This window comes from Hypanus sabinus, chromosome 14 (assembly GCF_030144855.1).
Source record: "Hypanus sabinus isolate sHypSab1 chromosome 14, sHypSab1.hap1, whole genome shotgun sequence".
Taxonomy (NCBI): Eukaryota; Metazoa; Chordata; class Chondrichthyes; order Myliobatiformes; family Dasyatidae; genus Hypanus; species Hypanus sabinus.
The window spans coordinates 55,107,111-55,126,120 of NC_082719.1; the positions used below are offsets into that span (position 1 = coordinate 55,107,111).

The 19,010-nt window shown below is 41.7% G+C and overlaps 1 protein-coding gene across 1 annotated transcript; it reads left to right on the plus strand.

Annotated features, from left to right (window-relative positions):
- Positions 1-950: 950 nt before the first annotated feature.
- LOC132404414 (probable tRNA methyltransferase 9B) lies at positions 951-17,702 on the plus strand. The gene is made up of 4 exons (XM_059988544.1): positions 951-1,001; positions 4,987-5,141; positions 9,862-10,035; positions 16,642-17,702. Exons 2-4 carry the CDS (start codon positions 4,988-4,990, stop codon positions 17,700-17,702), a joined length of 1,389 nt encoding a protein of 462 aa, XP_059844527.1. The 5' UTR covers positions 951-1,001; position 4,987.
- The last annotated feature ends 1,308 nt before the right edge of the window (positions 17,703-19,010 follow it).

The following is a 19,010-nucleotide window of genomic DNA, read 5'->3' on the forward strand; positions in this document are numbered from 1 at the left end:
GTTTAAAAGAAGAGGAATGGATTCAGCAGACTCTGCATTTTCTTTTGTTTGATTTTATACAACTATCTCATAGAAACATGGAAAACATACAGCACAATACAGGCCCTTCGGCCCACAAACTTGTCCCTACCTTAGAGCTACCTAGGCTTTACCCATAGCCCGCTATTTTTCTAAGCTCCATGTAGCCATCCAGGAGTTTCCACCTCCATCACTGCCGCTGGCAGCCCATTCCATGCATCTCTGACCCTCTTTACCTTCTCATCCCTCTTCCAGAGGGTGGAGAATGTGTTTGAGGTGATATCAAAGTCTTTCTGCATATCTCAGCAACAGTTTTATGTCTATAAGAATAATATAGCATACAAGAATGTAGAATGTTCTACAGTCCCAAGCATGCTTTAAGTAGCCACATTGGATGACCTCAGGTCTGATCAACATCTCTGATCATTCCTTTTCCTGTTCTCATCCAAGCCACCATGAGAAATAACGCAATGGTAATCTACCATCTGTTGATGTAAGGAGCAGCATTTCTAATCATGTGATGCTTCCTTTAATTTTTATGCTGCGTACCTCCCAGCTCAATTCTGTGCTCATTTGAAATGGTTAATGGAAACCACTGAGTTCACGCAGGCAAGTGACAGTTGCATCCAGGTATAATATTCAATGTACAATGTGCCATACCGGCGGGTTTTCCTTCCTGAGGAAAATTAACTTTTGCTAGATCATCACTATTACTGGCAACGGATAATTCTCTATTCAATTCAGCAAACGTCCTGCGAATTAAGCAGCTGTCTGTGACACAGTGCGTTTTCTCTCTCTTTTTTTGCTTTATTAAACCAACAGAAAAGCCTACCTTAAATCAAGTGTTGTGTGCAGAAATCGTAAACATTTACAAAACTGTCAAAAGCATTTGGATTTCAAAGGGATAAAATATGATCTGGAAAAGTAGACACAGCACGTTGAAGGCGAGCTCTAGCTGACATGGAGCTGATGAGGAGCTGAGGGTAAGCTGTAAGATCAGTTACTATTTTAAGTCTGTTTACATCTATCTGAGCAAAGCTGCTGATGTCAGAGTATGCAGTTAACTCAACATTGCAGTGGGGAGGCTCTAAATTGCCTACAAGTGGAAGAGTCATTTCTAGATCATAACCATGACCGAGCAGGCTTGCATATCTCATTCCAATACTGAAAATGTACTGTATGTAGCATTTTAATTTGAGAACTGAGACTGTAAACAGTTAATGTGCATCTCTTAGATTTCTTTTTCTTTTCTATTTCCTGTTATTTACACATATACTTGGCTCTATTATCAGCAATGATTTAAAAAAAATTAAATACAATTGCTCAGGCATTTAGAAATATGCAATTATATTGTATTTAGGTCTTTTCACTTTGTCTAAAGCTTAATAATGCCAGCTGTGAGGAACTGTGAAATCAATACATTATCATAGGGACACTGTAATGCCCTGTGAGTGAGGAGTAAACAGCACCCTTGAAATATCTCAGATTAGGATTTGCTTCTATGGTACCCACAAAATTGTTCCCCATTTTACACAGTACAGGGTATGGAATATATTTTATTTTTTGATTGTAGCAGTGAAGGAGCCTGTAAACACCAGTGCAATGCAGGTGGAGTTTTCTACACTTGTTGTTAAGGATAGATTTGCTCCTTTCTAAACATAGGCTCAGAAATATTAGAAGGAGAATGAGGAAAAATTAATTTATGTTGTAAATTGTTGTGATTTTTAATACAATTTGCAAAAGCACAGAGGAAGCAAATTTAATAGAAGCTTTCAAACACAATTTGCATGGTTATGGTGGATGAGTGAGAATGCGTAATAAAATTTCTTTCAAAGATTCAACACCAAGGAGGTGACGAGGGTGATTGATGAAGGACCCATTATTTCATTACTGCCAATGACTCATGTTTTTTTTGTCCAGACATTTTGGTAGTACATAGAGCACAGAACATAGAAATCTACAGCACATTAAAGGTTCTTTGGCTCACAATATTGTGCTGACTATGTAACCTAGTCTAGAAACTGCCTAGAATTTCCCTAGTGCATAGCCCTTTATTTTTTTGAGCTCCATGTGCCTATCCAGGAGTCTCCTAAAAGACCCTATTGTATCCACCTCCACCACTGTCACTGGCCGCCCAGTCCACGCACTCACCACTCTCTGTGTAAAAAACTTACCCCTGACATCTCCTCTGTACCTACTTCCAAGCACCTTAAAATTGTGCCTTCTCATGTTAGCCATTTCAGCTCTGGGAAAAAGCCTCTGACTATCCACACGATCAATGCCTCTCATATACCTCTATCAGGTCACCTCTCATCCTTCGTCGCTCCAAGGAGAAAAGGCCAAGTTCACTCAACCTATTCTCATAAGTTAAGCTCTCCAATCCAGGAAACATCCTTGTAGATCTAAGTATTGGCTGAGTTTTTGCTGGGATGGCAATTTGGCCTCAATACCAAGAGAGGAATGGTTTGAAGCTCTAGCAGGATGGAACCGCTAACCATTTTAGGGAGTAATTCCTAGCATAATATAGAAGCACTTCTTTGTTTGTGCAAGTTTGCTGCCTATACTTCTTTGGTAGTTTAGGCAGATGAAATCCTATAATATCTCATCATTGGAGTAGAACCTGTGAGTCTGATGCTTGCATCCACGCTTTATTTATTTATTGAGATACTGTGTGGAATTGGCCCTTTGAGCCCTTCAAGATGCACCGCCCACCAATTGCCCGATTTAATCCTACCCTAATTGTGGGTTAATTTACAATGCCCAATTAACCTACCAACCACTGCATCTTTGGACCATAGGAGGAAACCCGAGCAGTCATAGGGAAACTCCTTACAGGCAGCAGTAAGAATTGAACCCAGGTTGCTGATACTGTAAAGCATTGTGCCAACTACTAAGCTCCTAAGCCACCCTACCATGATATACCGTACAATGGGGTAGGTGATCCTGTGAATTTTCTTACTGGTGAAAATCATGAGATCAAACTGGAGAGAGGACAGGGATTGGAGGCAAACATTTAACTACAGCATTGAGGATGTGCTTTACATTCTAAGAATTCAATTGGAAGATGTTTCCTTAACTGCCACTAACCTAGGGATCTTCTGTCCAAGCCTCCAGTTTCATGGTCACCTGGTTATTGGGCCCTATGCTGGGCTTGATCCAATTTTTACCCCTTCGCACTCATCTCCCCGTCAGAACTATGGTGAGGATTCCTTTGCCCTCAGTTGCCAACCCACTGTTCTTCACATTCAATAAATATCCATATCTTTACTTTATTGTCACCAAACAATTGATACTAGAGCATACAATCATCACAGTGATATCTGTTTCTGCACTTTGCACTCCCTGAAGTACAAATCAAAGTAAATATAATAAAAATTTAAATTATAAATCATAATTAGAAAATAGAAAAGGGAAAGTAAGGTAGTGCAAGTATTTGGAAGATACGGCCCAGATCCAGGTCAGGATCTGTTCAGCAGCCTTATCACAGTTGGAAAGAAGCTGTTCCCAAATCTGGACGTACAAATCTTCATGCTCCTGAACCTTCTCCCGGAGGGAAGTGGGACAAAAAGTGTGTTGGCTGGGTGGGTCATATCCTTGATTATCCTGACAGCACTGCTCCAACAGCATGTGGTGTAAAGTGAGTCCAAGGATGGAAGATTGGTTTGTGTGATGTGCTGGGCTATGTTCATGATCTTCTGCAGCTTCTTCCGGTCTTGGACAGGACAACTTCCATACCAGGTTGTGATGCACCCTAGAAGAATCCATCACTTCTAGCAATATGCTACCAAAAAATACTGCCTCACTTTCCCTGCACTTTCAGCATTCTGAAGGACAGTTCATTTTGCTACACCCAGCCTTCCTCTTCAGTCGCCGTCCTTGTGCCTTCTGCTTTGCACGCAATTACAACATCTAATCTTTTGCCTTCTTCCTCCTGACATCCAGGCTCTTAGACACTCTTTCAAGGTGAAACAGCAAGTTATTTGCAATACATTCAACTTAATATATAGATCATAGAGCAATATAACCAGAGGTGGTTCACAATGATGATTCTAGGAATGAAAGGGTTATCATACGAGGAGCGTTTGATGGCTCTGGGTCTGTACTCACTGGAATTTAGAAGGATGGGTGGGGGGATCTCATTGAAACCTTTCAAAGGCCTAGACAAAGTAGACGTGGAAGGAATGTTTCCAATAGTGGGGGAGTCTAGGACAAGAGGGCATAGTGTCAGGATAGAGAGGTGGTGAATTTGTGGAATTTGTTATCACTGGCAGCTGTGGAAGCCAGGTCTTTGGGTGTATTTAAGGCAAAGATTGATAGGTTCTTGATTGACATGGCATCAGAGTTTATGGGGAGAAGGCCGGGAATGAGGTTGAGGAGATAGAAGAAAGAATCAGCCATGACTGTATGGCGGAGCAGACTCGACGGGCCAAATGTCCTAATCCTGCTCCTATGTCTTATGATCATGTGATTATCAATCAGGCTAACTGTGATAATGTTGCAGACAATGCTCACATTGTGGGTTTAGCAGCATGTTTAATCTAAGTTTCAGATTGATGACATTGCAAATGAACTGAGAAAGTCACTTATTGTGTCTCTCCACAGATGCTGACTGACACCATTTTCCAAATATTTCTTGATAAATTACGGCCTATTACCTACTAACTTGCATCTATCCAAAATAAAAATCCTTATTAATCTAATTATATACCAATATAGGAACATTGTCAAACTGTGCAGTTGTTGAGGTAAATCTCCAACCACAATTCTGATAACCATTTATGACTTGAAATGTGCCTTTCAAGCAACAACAATACAAATGGAAACAATTTTGTATTGATGGCAATCAGGAGTTATGAAACACTGACAATTTTGGATCAAATCAGGTTGAATGGTGTTCAAGGAAATGCACTAATTGCTTCCAGTCTACATAGTTTATTCATAAATCCAGTATCTCCTTGTATCCTACAGGATGGAGTTAGAAGCCATTCAGTTGGAAGAAGCACATGTTCATCATGTATACAAGCAAACAGCACCTTACTTCAATGAGATCCGAAGCAAGGCCTGGCCATATGTCAGACAGTTCCTCTTGGACCAAGAACCAGGCAGTATCATTGCTGATATTGGTAAGCATCCTCAGTAAATGAATGCTTTCAGGTTTGGGAATCCTGTCACTTACCATTTGTGTGGGTCACCATGAAGCCTTAGAAACGTAACAATCAGATGCAGGAGCAACTTGTGTTCTATGTTCAATAAGTTCATTAGTGATCTCTTAACTCGAGGTTATTTTCCTGCAATAATTCCTTATCTTCTCTTCTAATCCAAAAATCTATTGACTTCAACTTGATTATACTCAACAACTGAGCCCCACAGTTCTCAGCTCCCAAAGTTTCATAAAATCCAGACCTGAATAGCTAATCCCTTATTTTGAAGCACCAGCCAGGGGAATCATTAACCTTGCATCTGTATAGGCAAGTCCCATAGGAATTCCACGTGTTTCATTTCTCTAAATGCAAGAGAGCATGGACCCAATCCACTTAATCTAAACCCAAAGATCAAAATCCTCCTTTCAAGGAATCATGGGAGACTACAGATGCTGGAATCCGGAGTAAAAAACAAATTGCTCGAGGAACAATGGGTCAAGCAGTATCTACAGAGGTAAAGGGATGTCTGATGTTTCAAATTGTGACTGGTCATTCCTGGTGCACAGTCATGCCTCTGTTAAATGCTCTACATAACTACAAACTGATAAGTATAGGTCACTCAGATTTGACATTGTAGTTTGTGGACCTTTATTATTTTTTTCATCAGTATTCACCTCCTAACCCCATCATTGCACCCTATCACACAAGCAGCCATTCTACTTCAATGCAATTCCAAGGGCATGAGATACACTTCTGTTTCTCACTGGAATACTTTCCATCACATAGGCAGCAAGACCCACATTTCTGTGAAATCAGTCACTTTTTGGAATGGAAAGGGAAGGGGTGAGAGGAAAGCTCATCGCCAATGAGACAGATCCTGTATTCACTTGTCTTCCATGCATGTGCTCACACACAGAGAGGTGGGAACAGGTTGGGAAGTTGCTTATGGCAGCAGCGGCCAAATTTTAGCTTACTGAGCCCATGGGTGTTATAGAGCTCATGGGTGCTTTACCACCTTGGCAAAAATCAATTAAGAATTAGGATTAAACATAGAGCCATCTAATTTCCATTGGTATATTGCATACTAATTTCATCAATACACTGTTATAAGGGGCATATCACTCTAGTTATAAATTAATGGGGAAGGAATTTAGTCAGATCTGAGACAAATAGCACAAATCAGTTGAGAACAATCTCAAAACAAACACCAAGATCTGGTCACACTGTGGAATTGGCTGGTGGTTTGGAAACATCTTGTCTTTTTCTGTCAGTTAATGGAAGTGCATGTTTCCACAACTCAAGAGTGAACAAGTAAAGGCAACATATATCATCTGCCTAGTAAGCATCTGGCAAAGGTACTTTCCATTTTAACATTTCTCATTTGAAAGTCATTTTTGTGTTGATAGACCAATTTCAGTTTTTATGTTTTTATTACTATTGTTTGAATTTGGTTGCAAATTTGCCATCTTTATTAATCTTAAATAGTCTACATATTGTGCCATCGTTATTCCCTGGCAGAATCAGGTAATAGCCCTCACCATTACACTCAGGGACTACATTACTGCAATTGATTTTGTGCATGTAGTTTGTATGTAACTGAGTTTCTACTCCTTTTGTCAGGAAATAATCAAATTGCTTCTGTATCTATCATCTACTCATTGCATTTTTGTCTGAATCTCCCTTGGCTTCAGTTGGGAAATGTTGCTGCCATTTTATCGTGAGTTGTTTGCAGAGACTTTGTTGAAATTGTATCTGCAGATTAACTCTAATGAACTGTTCCAATAATTTTAATGTTTTATTGTAATGTAAAATGAGATATTTGTCTCACTGAGCTTGCACTAGCTTTCAGAACAATCCTATGAATTCCCATCCCCCAGCTGTTTCCCATAATTTATAGAGCAAACACGAGGAAATCTGCAGATATTGGAAATTCGAACAACAACACACACAAAATGCTGGTGGAACGCAGCAGGCCAGGCAGCATCGATAGGGAGAAGCACTGTCGACGTTTTGGGCTGAGACCCTTTGTAAGGACTAACTGAAAGGAAAGATACTAAGAGATTTGAAAGTAGGAGGAGGAGGGGGAAATGTGAAATGATAGGAGAAGACTGGAGGGGGTGGGATGAAGCTAAGAGCTGGAAAGGTGATTGGCAAAAGTGATACAGAGCTGGAGAAGGGAAAGGATCATGGGACAGGAGTCCTAGGGAGAAAGAAAGGGGGAGGGGAGCACCAGAGAGAGGTGGAGAACAGGCAGAGTGATGGGCAGAGAGAAAGAAAAAAACAAACAACTAAATATGTCAGGGATGGGGTAAGAAGGGGAGGAGGGGCATTAACGGAAGGTAGAGAAGTCAATGTTCATGCCATCAGGTTGGAGGCTACCCAGCCGGTATATAAGGTGTTGTTCCTCCAACCTGAGTGTGGCTTCATCTTGACAGTAGAGGAGGCCATGGATAGACATATCAGAATGGGAATGGGGTGTGGTATTAAAATGTGTGGCCACTGGGAGATCCTGCTTTCTCTGGTGGACAGAGCGTAAGTGTTCAGCGAAATGGTCTCCCAGTCTGAGTCGGGTCTCACCAATATACAAAAGGCCATACCGGGAGCACCGGACGCAGTATACCACACCAGCTGACTCACAGGTGAAGTGTCGCCTCACCTGGAAGGACTGTCTGAGGCCCTGAATGGTGGTGAGGGAGGGAGGTGTAGCACTTGTTCCGCTTACAAGGATAAGTGCCAGGAGGGAGATCGGTGGGAAGGGATGGGGGGGATGAGTGGACAAGGGAGTCACATAGTGAGCGATCCCTGTGAAAGGCAGAAAGGGGGGAGGGTAAGATGTGCTTGGTAGTGGGATCCCGTCGGAGGTGGCGGAAGTTATGGAGAATTATACCTTGGACCTGGAGGCTGGTGGGGTGGTAGGTGAGGACAAGGGGAACCCTATCCCAAGTGGGGTGGCGGGCAGATGGGGTGAGGGCAGATGTGCAGGAAATGGGGGAGATGCACTTATCACTCAGCGCAATGTTATCATTTGGCAGCCTGTCAACATAAAATTCACCCATCAGCTATTTGAAATTGTAACAAAATTGTAAACATCTTACTCCATGTCTTTACCCCAGTAAACGTCGTCTTTTCTTGACCATGGTGGGTCTGCTGGAAGAACTTGTAACACATGAGAATTAAATTCCAAACTGGTTACTAACTTGTGAATCATCTTCTGCTAGTAATGTTCGTTTAGATGTAGCAGATTGTCTGATCCAATACCTAATGCCTCTCACCAATTAAATGCAGCTACAAAATGTGATTGTCAATGATTGTCCTTAATGTGCTATAAGAGCAGACAGTATGTCAAATTAACCTTTCCATTATCTCCCAGGTGTAAAGTAGCCTCTCACTGTGGAGACACAAGAGACAGTAGATGCTGGAACCAGGACAAATGGGCAAGATGCTGGGGGAGCTCAGTGCGTTAGGCAGCATCTATGGAGGGAAATGGACAGTCAATATTTTGGGTTGAGGCACTTCATCTTGATTCGAAATGTCAACCATTGAATTTTATTTTGGCAGTGCAAAGCATAGGCAGGGCTGCACTATAAAACTATTGAATTGAAATACCTCGAGTTGTCAAAGTTTTAAACGAATCATACAAAAATACATTCCTTCCCATGCAAAAGCAATGAAGGTTTGTGAAATTAAGGAACAGTCTAGGCAGCCACCAATCTTTTGACTATACCCATCACATCTGACTGACAATGAGCTCTATAACAGTCCCATTTCCAGGTTGTACATAAAATTTGTAAACCCACCTTAATGATAAAGGAACATTTCTTTGTAAATAGCAAATTTCTAACTTCTGATTGCATTTGCAATCCAATCTCAATTCCTTTTGGTGAGTGTTACTGGTTAAAAGTGACAAATAATTTAAGTGACTCCAATAATTTAGAACTGTTTCAAACTCCTAACTTCCTGATTGCTATCTATCAATTGCTGACCATCGACTTTGTTTTGCTCATTTTGCAGAAAGCTATCTTTTCCCATCTCTCCTGCTCTTCTGGTCCAGACTGAGCCAGGGACCCCATTCCTTCCCACGCCCTATCTCACACCAAAGCCTTCCAGGACTCAGCCATCCAGGTGCAACAACAACCCTTGGCTGAGGTTGGATTGCTGGCAGAAGAGGCTGTCTGTTGATGGAAAGGCTGCGAGGTACAATAGTAACAGCCCATGTGGGAACCAGTGAATGTGAACCCTATATAAGTGATGACAATTTGACCCTCAACACTTGGCCACAATCCCTCACTTACCAGATGTTATTTTTATTAAATCTGTCAATTCCTCCCTGAGACCATTTGAGATAACAATACTCAGAACCATTTCAGGATTCCTGGTCCTAGCAGCAAATTGTACCACTACCACACTGCCGATCCTGACTATCTTCTTGTCGTCATACAGTATTGTCCAGGACCTTCCTCAGACTCTCAACTCATTTAGACTAGTGTGTAATGTGCTGGCAGCAACATTTCTCTATTCCAATAGGATAACTTCTCACTGTGAGTGAAAATATTTTGTTTGCTTGGAATTTTCCAGAATGTTGTTCTTCTCACTGATGCTTTTCAATAGGAATATTGGATTGTGGAATGCTCAGCACCACATATAAAAAGACTCCTGTAAGAAGCAATTTATTGCTGTTGACTACAGCTTTTCTTCATTGCAGGATGTGGGACTGGAAAATATCTCAGTGTGAACAGCCAGGCTTACAAGCTGGGCAGTGATTATTGTAACCCTTTGGTGGAGATTGCCAAAAGCCATGGACACGAAGTCATGGTATGTGACAACCTCATTCTTCCCTACAGGGACCAGTGTTTTAATGCGGTCATTTCCATTGGAGGTAAGAGAAAATATCCCAGCTTTGCATGCAAAAAGATAGAGCAGTGTGTGACAAGCTTGGCATGTCTCTGAAATTTCTGCGGGGGGGAATTTAAGGCCGTAGTAAGATAAAACCATGTCTGTTACTGGCAATTGTGATTTAGTTTTATCTCATACTTGGAGGAAGGGCAATTGCTTATCCTGACTCACTTTATTGCTTGGAATATGGCATGCAGTGGAATGGAGTCACCTGTTCAGTTTCTGTCCCCTTGGACCATAACTTGAATCCTCATCCATTTATTGTCAGTGCCACCCTGGAAAATACCCAGGAGTCGTGGGTTGCCAGTGGAATCGAAGATTCACCTGGCTGCAGGTCCTGAATTCTTCTATAGTTACATATCAAGGGAAGCCTCTAAGTGCAAGTGCTCTATGGGGTGCTTGTAAAACAAAGACGAGTTAATGCTCAGTGCCATTCAGCTTGGGTGGGTTCCTCATACAAGAAAGACTCAGCATTATGAGAATCAGTGGGAACATGTTTTAACATTGTTTTGCTGGGAATGTCCCTGATGGAGGGGGAGACCTTGTTTTAGATACTTCGGTAAGCTGCAGAAATCCTAACATCTCTTGATCTAAATTCTGAAACAAGTTTAATCTCTGTTGGCATCATAGTCCTCCTTATGGAGGCTTGTATAATTCTTCACTATGGACATACATCAAATAGACTCCAAAGACAACAATAAAGATTTTAAATCCATTCATAATTCAGGTGCAATGAATTCGTATTTGTACACAAATAGCACTTATCATGGCTTGTTTGAACTATTCTTGGCTGAATCATCTCTTAAGATGTATTTTAAATTAGAACATGTATTTCCACTATCTTTCGAGGTTTAATGGCAGAATGTGGAGGGAAGCTTACTCCAGATCCATACTAGGGTTCCATGTTCAAATGAAAACTCTACCTCATGAGGTTTATTTGAATCAGTCTGAATTCCAAGTTATTGCCTCATTGAACAGAACGGTGGCTAGCCTGCATCAGTGCTCCAGTAGCTAGAACAGGCAAGGAAAGTAATTTTCCAGCAGAAATGAACTTGAAATAGATCTGTAACCTCTTAGTCCCTTAAGGGAGAGCACATGATTTTTAAGCTAATTCCACATGTTATGTAATTACAGCCAAGACATCCATAAAAAAGAACAAAATAAATTGTCATGTCAAGCAGAGACCCAAGGGAGATTTTTTTTTGCTCTGGGTCTAAACCAAGTTTATTCCTACGTACAAGGAAGAAGAAACTGGGGCAAAGGCCATTCATGCCAATTCTTTCTCTGCAGCCCTGGTGTCTGCACAGAAGTGGTATTCCTGGCTTCCACTCACTTTAACTGACAATTGGACATCCAGTTGGAGCAGCAGCCAAATGGTCCTCTCTGAGGGCCTTATACAGGAACTGTCCACAGATCTGTTGACACCTTCAGTCAACACAAAGCTACTTAAATGAAAGTTAGTCATGATTTCGGGAGTTGTCCTCACCACTAATTGACCTTGGGTCTTTGTACCTTCTTTCTGCTGCTCTGCATGACCAGCTGACAGTTAACTGTGGTGCATTTTTGAGCTTATTCATCACATTTATTTCTGCTTTTTATTTTTCATCAGTGGTTGTGAAGGAGTTAGCTAACCCTTCAGTCAACAGCTAACCACTGTCCTTGCATTTTGGCATGATCTGTCATCCTCTTGGGGCGCCAAAATAACCCTCACATCCTCTTGCAGCATGGCCCTCCATCTTGGAGATTGCCTTTTGTCTTTGTTGCCCTCCCCTTTTTTTTCCTTTCCCCTTTGTTGATGCTTTAAAGCTTCCATACAAAACCCCTGCATGTCGGGTGAATCGCCAAACTCTGAAAGACTCCAGTGCCTGAAAGACTTACTGGTCAATTGGTTAGTTGGTCATTGTAAATTGCCCTGTGATTAGGTTAGTGTTGAGTCGGAGGTTGCCAGGCAGCACAGTTCAAAGGGCAGGAAGGGCCTATTCTGTGTTACTGTACATCTCTAAGTAAATAAATCATGAAGTAGCTTGTTCTGGAAGCTCTGTTTACCTTGAAGAGTAAAGATGTTCCGTTCCCCTTTTCATTTCTCTCTTCTCTTTGTCCCTTCCTCCTTGCCTAATGACTCTTCCTCTCAGTGGATTGACCGATTCAGCATTTTTCAGACCAGTTTGCTCCCACCAGAGAACATTGGTGGCCAGCTACAGTATATAACAAGGCAATGTAATTTCAGAACAACTACATATTACAAACTCGGCTCTCAGGAAGTAACACAAAGGAGTCAGGCCACCATAGAATAAAGATATTTATTAAATTAAAGTTAAGGTAAAGGGGAGCTGGGTGGTGTATAATGAGCTGACTGCATAATGGGGGAGAGAGGGAGTGGGAGGTGCCTTGTTTTTAAGCAGACCCCAGCAGGTGCTGGCAAAGAAAGGGTGATTGCAGGTGTCCCAGGGAACTGCAACAAAAAACACAGGCCAGGAAATGTACAGGGCATTACACTCCTACCCTTAAAAGTTTGCTCTGGGGCAACCTAAAGCTACCCCAATGTCAGGGATAGGATGTAGCGGAGCAACAGGGATCTTCTGATGCGGCTTACCAACAACCTGACACACCTGACATGACTTAGAGTACTAAGCTATATCAGGTCTCACACCAGGCCGGAAGAAAAGCACATGGTTAAGAGCTTTCCTGGTGCCTGAAGGAGCAGCAAGGCAATGATATGTCAGGCCAGTAAACATCAGGAACAACAGTTTGATAAACACTACTCCAATCATCCTGAACGGACACTTTTGGAGCAGCCCACTTTCTCACTAACACAAATTGCTAATAAAATGGCCATAGGAAGCCTCTACAATTGCTTCCTCTGAGACCACCTCTTCAAACAGAGGAGACCGAGAACAATCTCTTTTCTGTTCGAGCACTAGCTGTTCATGAGAGGGAAGCACTTGGCCAAACCCTGTTAGATCTACATCACCTTTGGCCATAAAAGTGTCACAGAGGGCAATATCAGGGAGATTGTCAGAGCTCTTCTCCTTGCTTTGATCTTTCCTAGACATTGCATGAGTAGTAACGCAAACAGGAGAGGTGTCTGAGAAAGTTAGTTCAAGCTCATTTGGGCCCTCCTGCATCATAGGGTTAGCAGTTACTTCAGGAGTAGGTAGCACTCTATGACCTGCCGAATTGTTCCCTAAAATGAAAGACTCATCTTCAGCTGGGATCTGGGAATGGAGGGCAACAACAACCTCACCAGAAACCAAACCTGATTGGAGACAAACCTTATGCAAAGGCATAGATAAAAAACCTACACCAGACCCTTTTTCACACATTTCTCTGAAACCATAGCAGACTCAGAGAATAGCAAAGCATCCTGGAGAATTGCAGACTGAAAAGCTCCCGTGTCCCTCCAGGTCGTAGTGGGTAGCTTTGACTCAGGATGAGAAGCGGAAATGTCCATCAGGAAGGAAGAGCCTGCCAACACGTGTTTCTTGCTTGAGACATCACTATCTGGAGACACAGTAATTTGCTCCAGTTTTCACAAAAGCTACAGGCTTCACAGTTTTCTGCTTCTTATTAAGCACCGAACATCCAGCAATTAGGTGACCAGGTTTCTTGTGGTAGAAACACACTCAGTCAGCTGTGGCATTCTCAGATATAAAATTCTTAGCTGGGGTGAGGCAGGTGGCACTATTTTGACGATAGTGCCTGATTTTATAGGCTTTTACCGCTGTACTCAGCTTGCTGTTTACTGCCAAAAAAGAATTTATGGGTTCAAACATACTCATCTGCCAATATGGAGCTTGCTCAAGGGTTGGGGCTTTTTACTCATTTAAATAAACAACTGCATTAACAGATGGGATGCTCTTAAATTTCTAAAGCAAGATGAGATGACTCAGGTGTTCTCTAGTTACTCCTTGTTGAGCTAAACACCACCTGTCAAACAGATTCTTTTTCTCTTTTGCAAACTTCAGATATGTTTGCTGGCCAAGCTAACTAGCTCCTAAAGTGCTGGCGATGAGCCTTAGGAACCAACTTGTAAGATTTCAAGATGGCCACTTTGACCTCATCATAGTCTGAGCTCCTTCCAATGCTTAGAACAGTGTAGGCGTCCTGAGCCTTGCCTTTCAAAACGCTCTGAAAAAGCAGAGTCCAGACATGTTTAGGCTAATTTGAAGTGGTAGCCACCCATTCAAAACTAAAGAAGAATTTCTTGACATCCTTCTCTGCAAATGGTGGAACTAACTTAATATGGCTACCTCCATCCAATAAAGAAGGATCAGAATTGTGAGCCTTCTTGAACCCTAATTCCTTAAAGAAACACTCAAGTTCTAAATGCATTTGGTGTCCATTTGGTGTTCCTTGTGCTTGTCCTCTAACTGCTTCTCTTGCAGTGCTGTCTCCTTCAGCCTCAACTCAGTGGCAGACTCTGAGAAAGGAGTAGGTTTGGGGGTGGGGGGGGAGATAGAACTAGCATCAGGAACCCCAGTGTCTATCAGCACTTCCCTTTTAACCATTTTTCAGTGCCGGTAAGCACAATTTTGTAATGAGAAGCCAGCTGCAAAAGTTGATCCTTTGTAAACAGCTCAAGAAGCTCCTCAGAAGATTCTTTAATGAGCTCTTCAAGGGATGCCAAATTTAAAATTTAAAAGCTTTCGTACACTACACTAATGACAAAGTGCAGAGGTCAGCACAAACATACGAATGTGGCATTTAATACACAAACTGAGAGTGTACATAACACACAAGAGGGCCCAATACAGCACACAGCTACCTACAAATAATGCAACAAATTTTGCTCTCTCTACAAAATAGCCATTCAGGTCACAATTACAAAAATAGAACTAGATGATACTCGTCAACTACCAAAGTAGAACAGAATATGGATTATCCACCCCAGCTCTTTACTTCACCCCTCCCTATCACCTTGTCTTTCTTTCTCCCCTCCATGCACTTTCTACCTCCGACTCCTCAGCATTTTTTTCTCCAGTTCTACTGAAGGGTCTCAGCTCGAAATGTCAACTGTACTCTTTTCCATAGATACCGCCTGGCCTGCTGACATCCTCCAGCTTTTTGTGTGCGCTGGTAACAAACAAACAAATGGCCTGTACAGTACAAGAAATTATTGGGGCAAACACAATGTAGTCCCGTACTTCCAAAATAAAAAAAAATTGGGTGAGCTCCCATCATGTTAAAACCTTGGCTCTCAGGAAGTAACACAAAGGAGTTAGGCCACAACAGGAATTACAAACAAAAGGTACTTATTAAATCTAAGTAAAGGGAAAAGGATGATGTGGTAGTGCTGGCTGCAGAATGGGAGAGGGGAGAGGGCTTGTTCTTCAGCAGTCCCCAGCAGCTGCAGTCAGTGGAAGGAAGGGTAATTGCTGGTGTCCCAGGGAACTGCAACACAGGTTAAAGAGGAAACATCGGCCAGAAAATGTGCAGGACATTACATGTACCAGTATTTTTTCTTGCTTACATTGCAGTGGTTTTTTTCAGAAAAGGCACAGTTTTTACCCAGGCTGTACCCAATGTGAATCTTAATTCACTTTCTTGATTTGTTGGAGGGTGATGGTAAAACCACAGACTCCTGAAATCCATCCACAGATTTTCCCACCAATCAGTATTATTACAATTATCAGAGACAATAGGAGGGATCTCCAGTCTGCCTTCCTGCCTATTTCATCACTACTTTTCATAAGGGCTGCCTCCCCTCTATCTTTAGTATTGTTTTTTTTCCCTCTGTCTTTCAATCCAGGTGAAATGTGGACTGTCCATTTCCTTCCACAGATGCTGACTAACCTGCTGAGCTCCTCCAAAAGTTAAACCTGTTCTTTTACACAAGATACGCAACTAATGCTGGAAATGCAGGAAATGCAGGACAACACATTTAAAATGCTGGAGGAACTCAGCCATGTCAGGCAGCAGCTATGCAGACGAATAAACAATCAACATTTCTAGCTGTGACCCTTCCAGTAATCTCTCCTCCTTCTCTCCCCTTCTCTCCTTTTCCATTCCCCATTCTGGCTCCATTCTTACCCCTTCTCTTCTCCTGCCCTGCTCATCACCTCCCTCTGGTGCTCCTCCTCGTTCCCTTTCTCTCAGTGTCCACTGTCCTCCTATCAGATTCCTCCTTCCTCAGCCCTTTACCTCTTCCAGTTATCACCTCCCAGCTTCACTGCCTCCTCACACATACCTGCTCACCTGGTTTCACCTACCACCTGCCAGCTTGTAGCTCCCCACCCCCTGCACATTTATCTGGCTTCTGTCCCTTCCCTTTCCAGACCTGATGAAGGAGCTTGACCAAAAACAACAGATGTTTATTCCCCTCCATAGGTTATATTTTTTAACATGTTTAGGCTACACATATTTATTATTGTCATAAAACTAATACTGTACTTGCAGTGTACTATCTGAAGGAAGTAGAGTTGTAAAGCACAAAAGCTGGCCATTTGGCCCACCATACAATATCAGTCCTTTAGAAAAACCTATCCAATTTGTCACCCTCCTGCCTATTTCATCTCCAACTTGTAACACTAGACATGTTCTTGTGCATGAATACCCATTACAAACTAATTTTATCATTGTCTTAATGTAGTGATTCATCATTTTTCAACAAAGGCCAGGCGAATTAGAGCAATAAAAGAAATGGCGAGAACTTTGCTCCGTGGAGGTCAAATGATGATTTATGTATGGGCCATGGAACAAAAATATCGTCGCTTTGATAAACAAGACATCTTTGTTCCTTGGAACCGATCCCTGTGTTCTAGACCATCATCAGAGTCTAGTCAAAATAATAATCAACCCATAGTCGGAAGGAATTTCAAGGCAGAAGATAAAGACTCAATAAAGGCAGTTCAAAGTGAATGCAGCACAATGTTGTCTCTTAGACAGGATCAACACACAATACTTTCATACAGAAGTGACAATCAAACTTTGTTAGAAAATTGCTGCCCCAGGATGTTCAAAGATCAAGAGTATCGACTTTACAAGAATCTGGGAAAATCACTTCGTTCGTGGTTCTTCTCCAAATCACTTGACGAGGTTACAATGCAGTCACACATTGACCAACTAAAGTCAATGAAGCAGTCACCGGACCTAATGCATTCATGGAGAAGTACTACTGTTTCCATGCAGCCTGTGGGAAAGTTGGGCATATCATCCCGGCACTGCAGTTTGGAAGCAGATTGCCCACCACTGGTGAAGACAGACAGTTTTGATGAGGAAGTGTTTGCTGAAAATCCAAAGCATGAAGAAGCACAATGGTTAGAGACCAGAAATGTGAACTCATTAAAAACAAAGCAAGGAAAACAGCAAGGTGAAATAAGCAGACCAGGAGATCTAAATCCTTTTCGGACTAACTCTGTAGAAGACAGTCAGATGCATGAAGGAGCACAAAAGTCTGAGGGAACTGGGGCCAGGGTTTTTAAAAGGACTTCAACAACAGAGTCAACAGACTCTGTGATTGACAGTATCAAAGCTGTGGCTTTGGATGATAAGGAAGAGATAATTCCAGATGCCACAGAATTCATGCGATATTATCATGTCTTCAGGGAAGGAGAATTGGTTCAGCTCATCGAAGAGAATGTGCAAGAACTTCACATTCAGAGTTCCTGTTATGATCATGGCAACTGGTGTGTCATAGTAGAAAAACAATAATATGCGGTGATTTTAATTGATGCATACATTTTAATATCAAAGGTGATTTTAAACCTCATTATTTTAACCACAGATTGTAACAAAGTTATTTTCAATTTTGTTAGTGTTAAGCACAATATCAGTGCCATAATGTAAAAATCTATTTTATTCTGTGTAGTGCCAGGATCACATATTTAATATTTCAGATATAATGGACGGAATTTGAAGGATCTGTTTCATGCTGGTGCCATTAACTTACTGATGAATGGGGAAAGGATTGAAAAATATCTTCTCATTTATCAGATGAAACTGTTGCAAGGGTCTAAAGTTACCACCTTCCTAAGGCCAGGAGTTCCCTCACAAATCTACTCTTCTAATACTCGATCTTCGCCTGTTACATCACTCAGATGTGACCTCCCAATGCTCTACAATTTGGTGGCTCATGGTGCACTGTTCTTCAGAAATACTTTGTGTATTCATCCCAATAATGTGACGATGCTTTGAGATTGACAACCTGTGTATTCCCATTGATGACCACTGTTGCTGAGCCCACAATGGGATTGGGAGGGGGTAACTTTATAAGCTTGCCATTCGAGGGAAACTATCCCCAGCTGCTTAGAAATCTGGTGCTCTTCTTCCAGCTCAAAGAAAGGGAGCAGGCTATGTTCCTTTGACCTGCTGTAGATGGTTCCCATCATAAATATACGTGGCTGCTTTTCTGTGAGTTCAGATCTCGATTGTGTCCTGAATTCATCATGGATACTGGCAAAGGGAAATCTGGTTCTCCCAAAGGAATTAAGTTTTTCAAAAGCACAACAAATGGTAACAGTAGAACAGATTTGAAATAGCCATTCTGCATCTTTTCAAGCAGTGTATCTGCTAACAGAAAATATTTAATACTGTTTCAAATTTTTATGTTGTTAGTGTTTAAGTAATAAGTCTGTGATCTTTGTGTGTAGATCTTTTTTGTAGTTCATTTTACACGAGGATAATATATTGTAACAGTATATCACAAGATAAGTTTTTTAAGCACAGACATCATATTTATATGCGGACGTTCTAACTTTTTACACATCATTTGAAGTAAAGTTCAAAAACAGGGTCCTAGTATTAATTGCTGCAGAACAAATAATAAACTATATTTGATACGACATTTCTGGCGGTTATGAGAGTGAGACAGAGTTTAAATTTGCTGGTCATTGGAAGGCCATTTGTGCATATTGTTAATGACATTTGCACTTGTCCTTAGCCTTGCAGTTTTTTATATAGAAGACTGGACGCCATGTTTGCCTTTTAGAAAGGATGTAATACAGATTGAGAGGAATTGTA

Coding starts and splice junctions, on each gene's coding strand:
- LOC132404414 (XM_059988544.1), top strand. CDS start 4,988: ATGGAGTTAGAAGCCATTCAGTTGGAAGAAGCACATGTTCATCATGTA. Junction 5,142..9,861: donor CAGTATCATTGCTGATATTG/GTAAGCATCCTC, acceptor TCTTCATTGCAG/GATGTGGGACTGGAAAATAT. Junction 10,036..16,641: donor TGCGGTCATTTCCATTGGAG/GTAAGAGAAAAT, acceptor GTCTTAATGTAG/TGATTCATCATTTTTCAACA.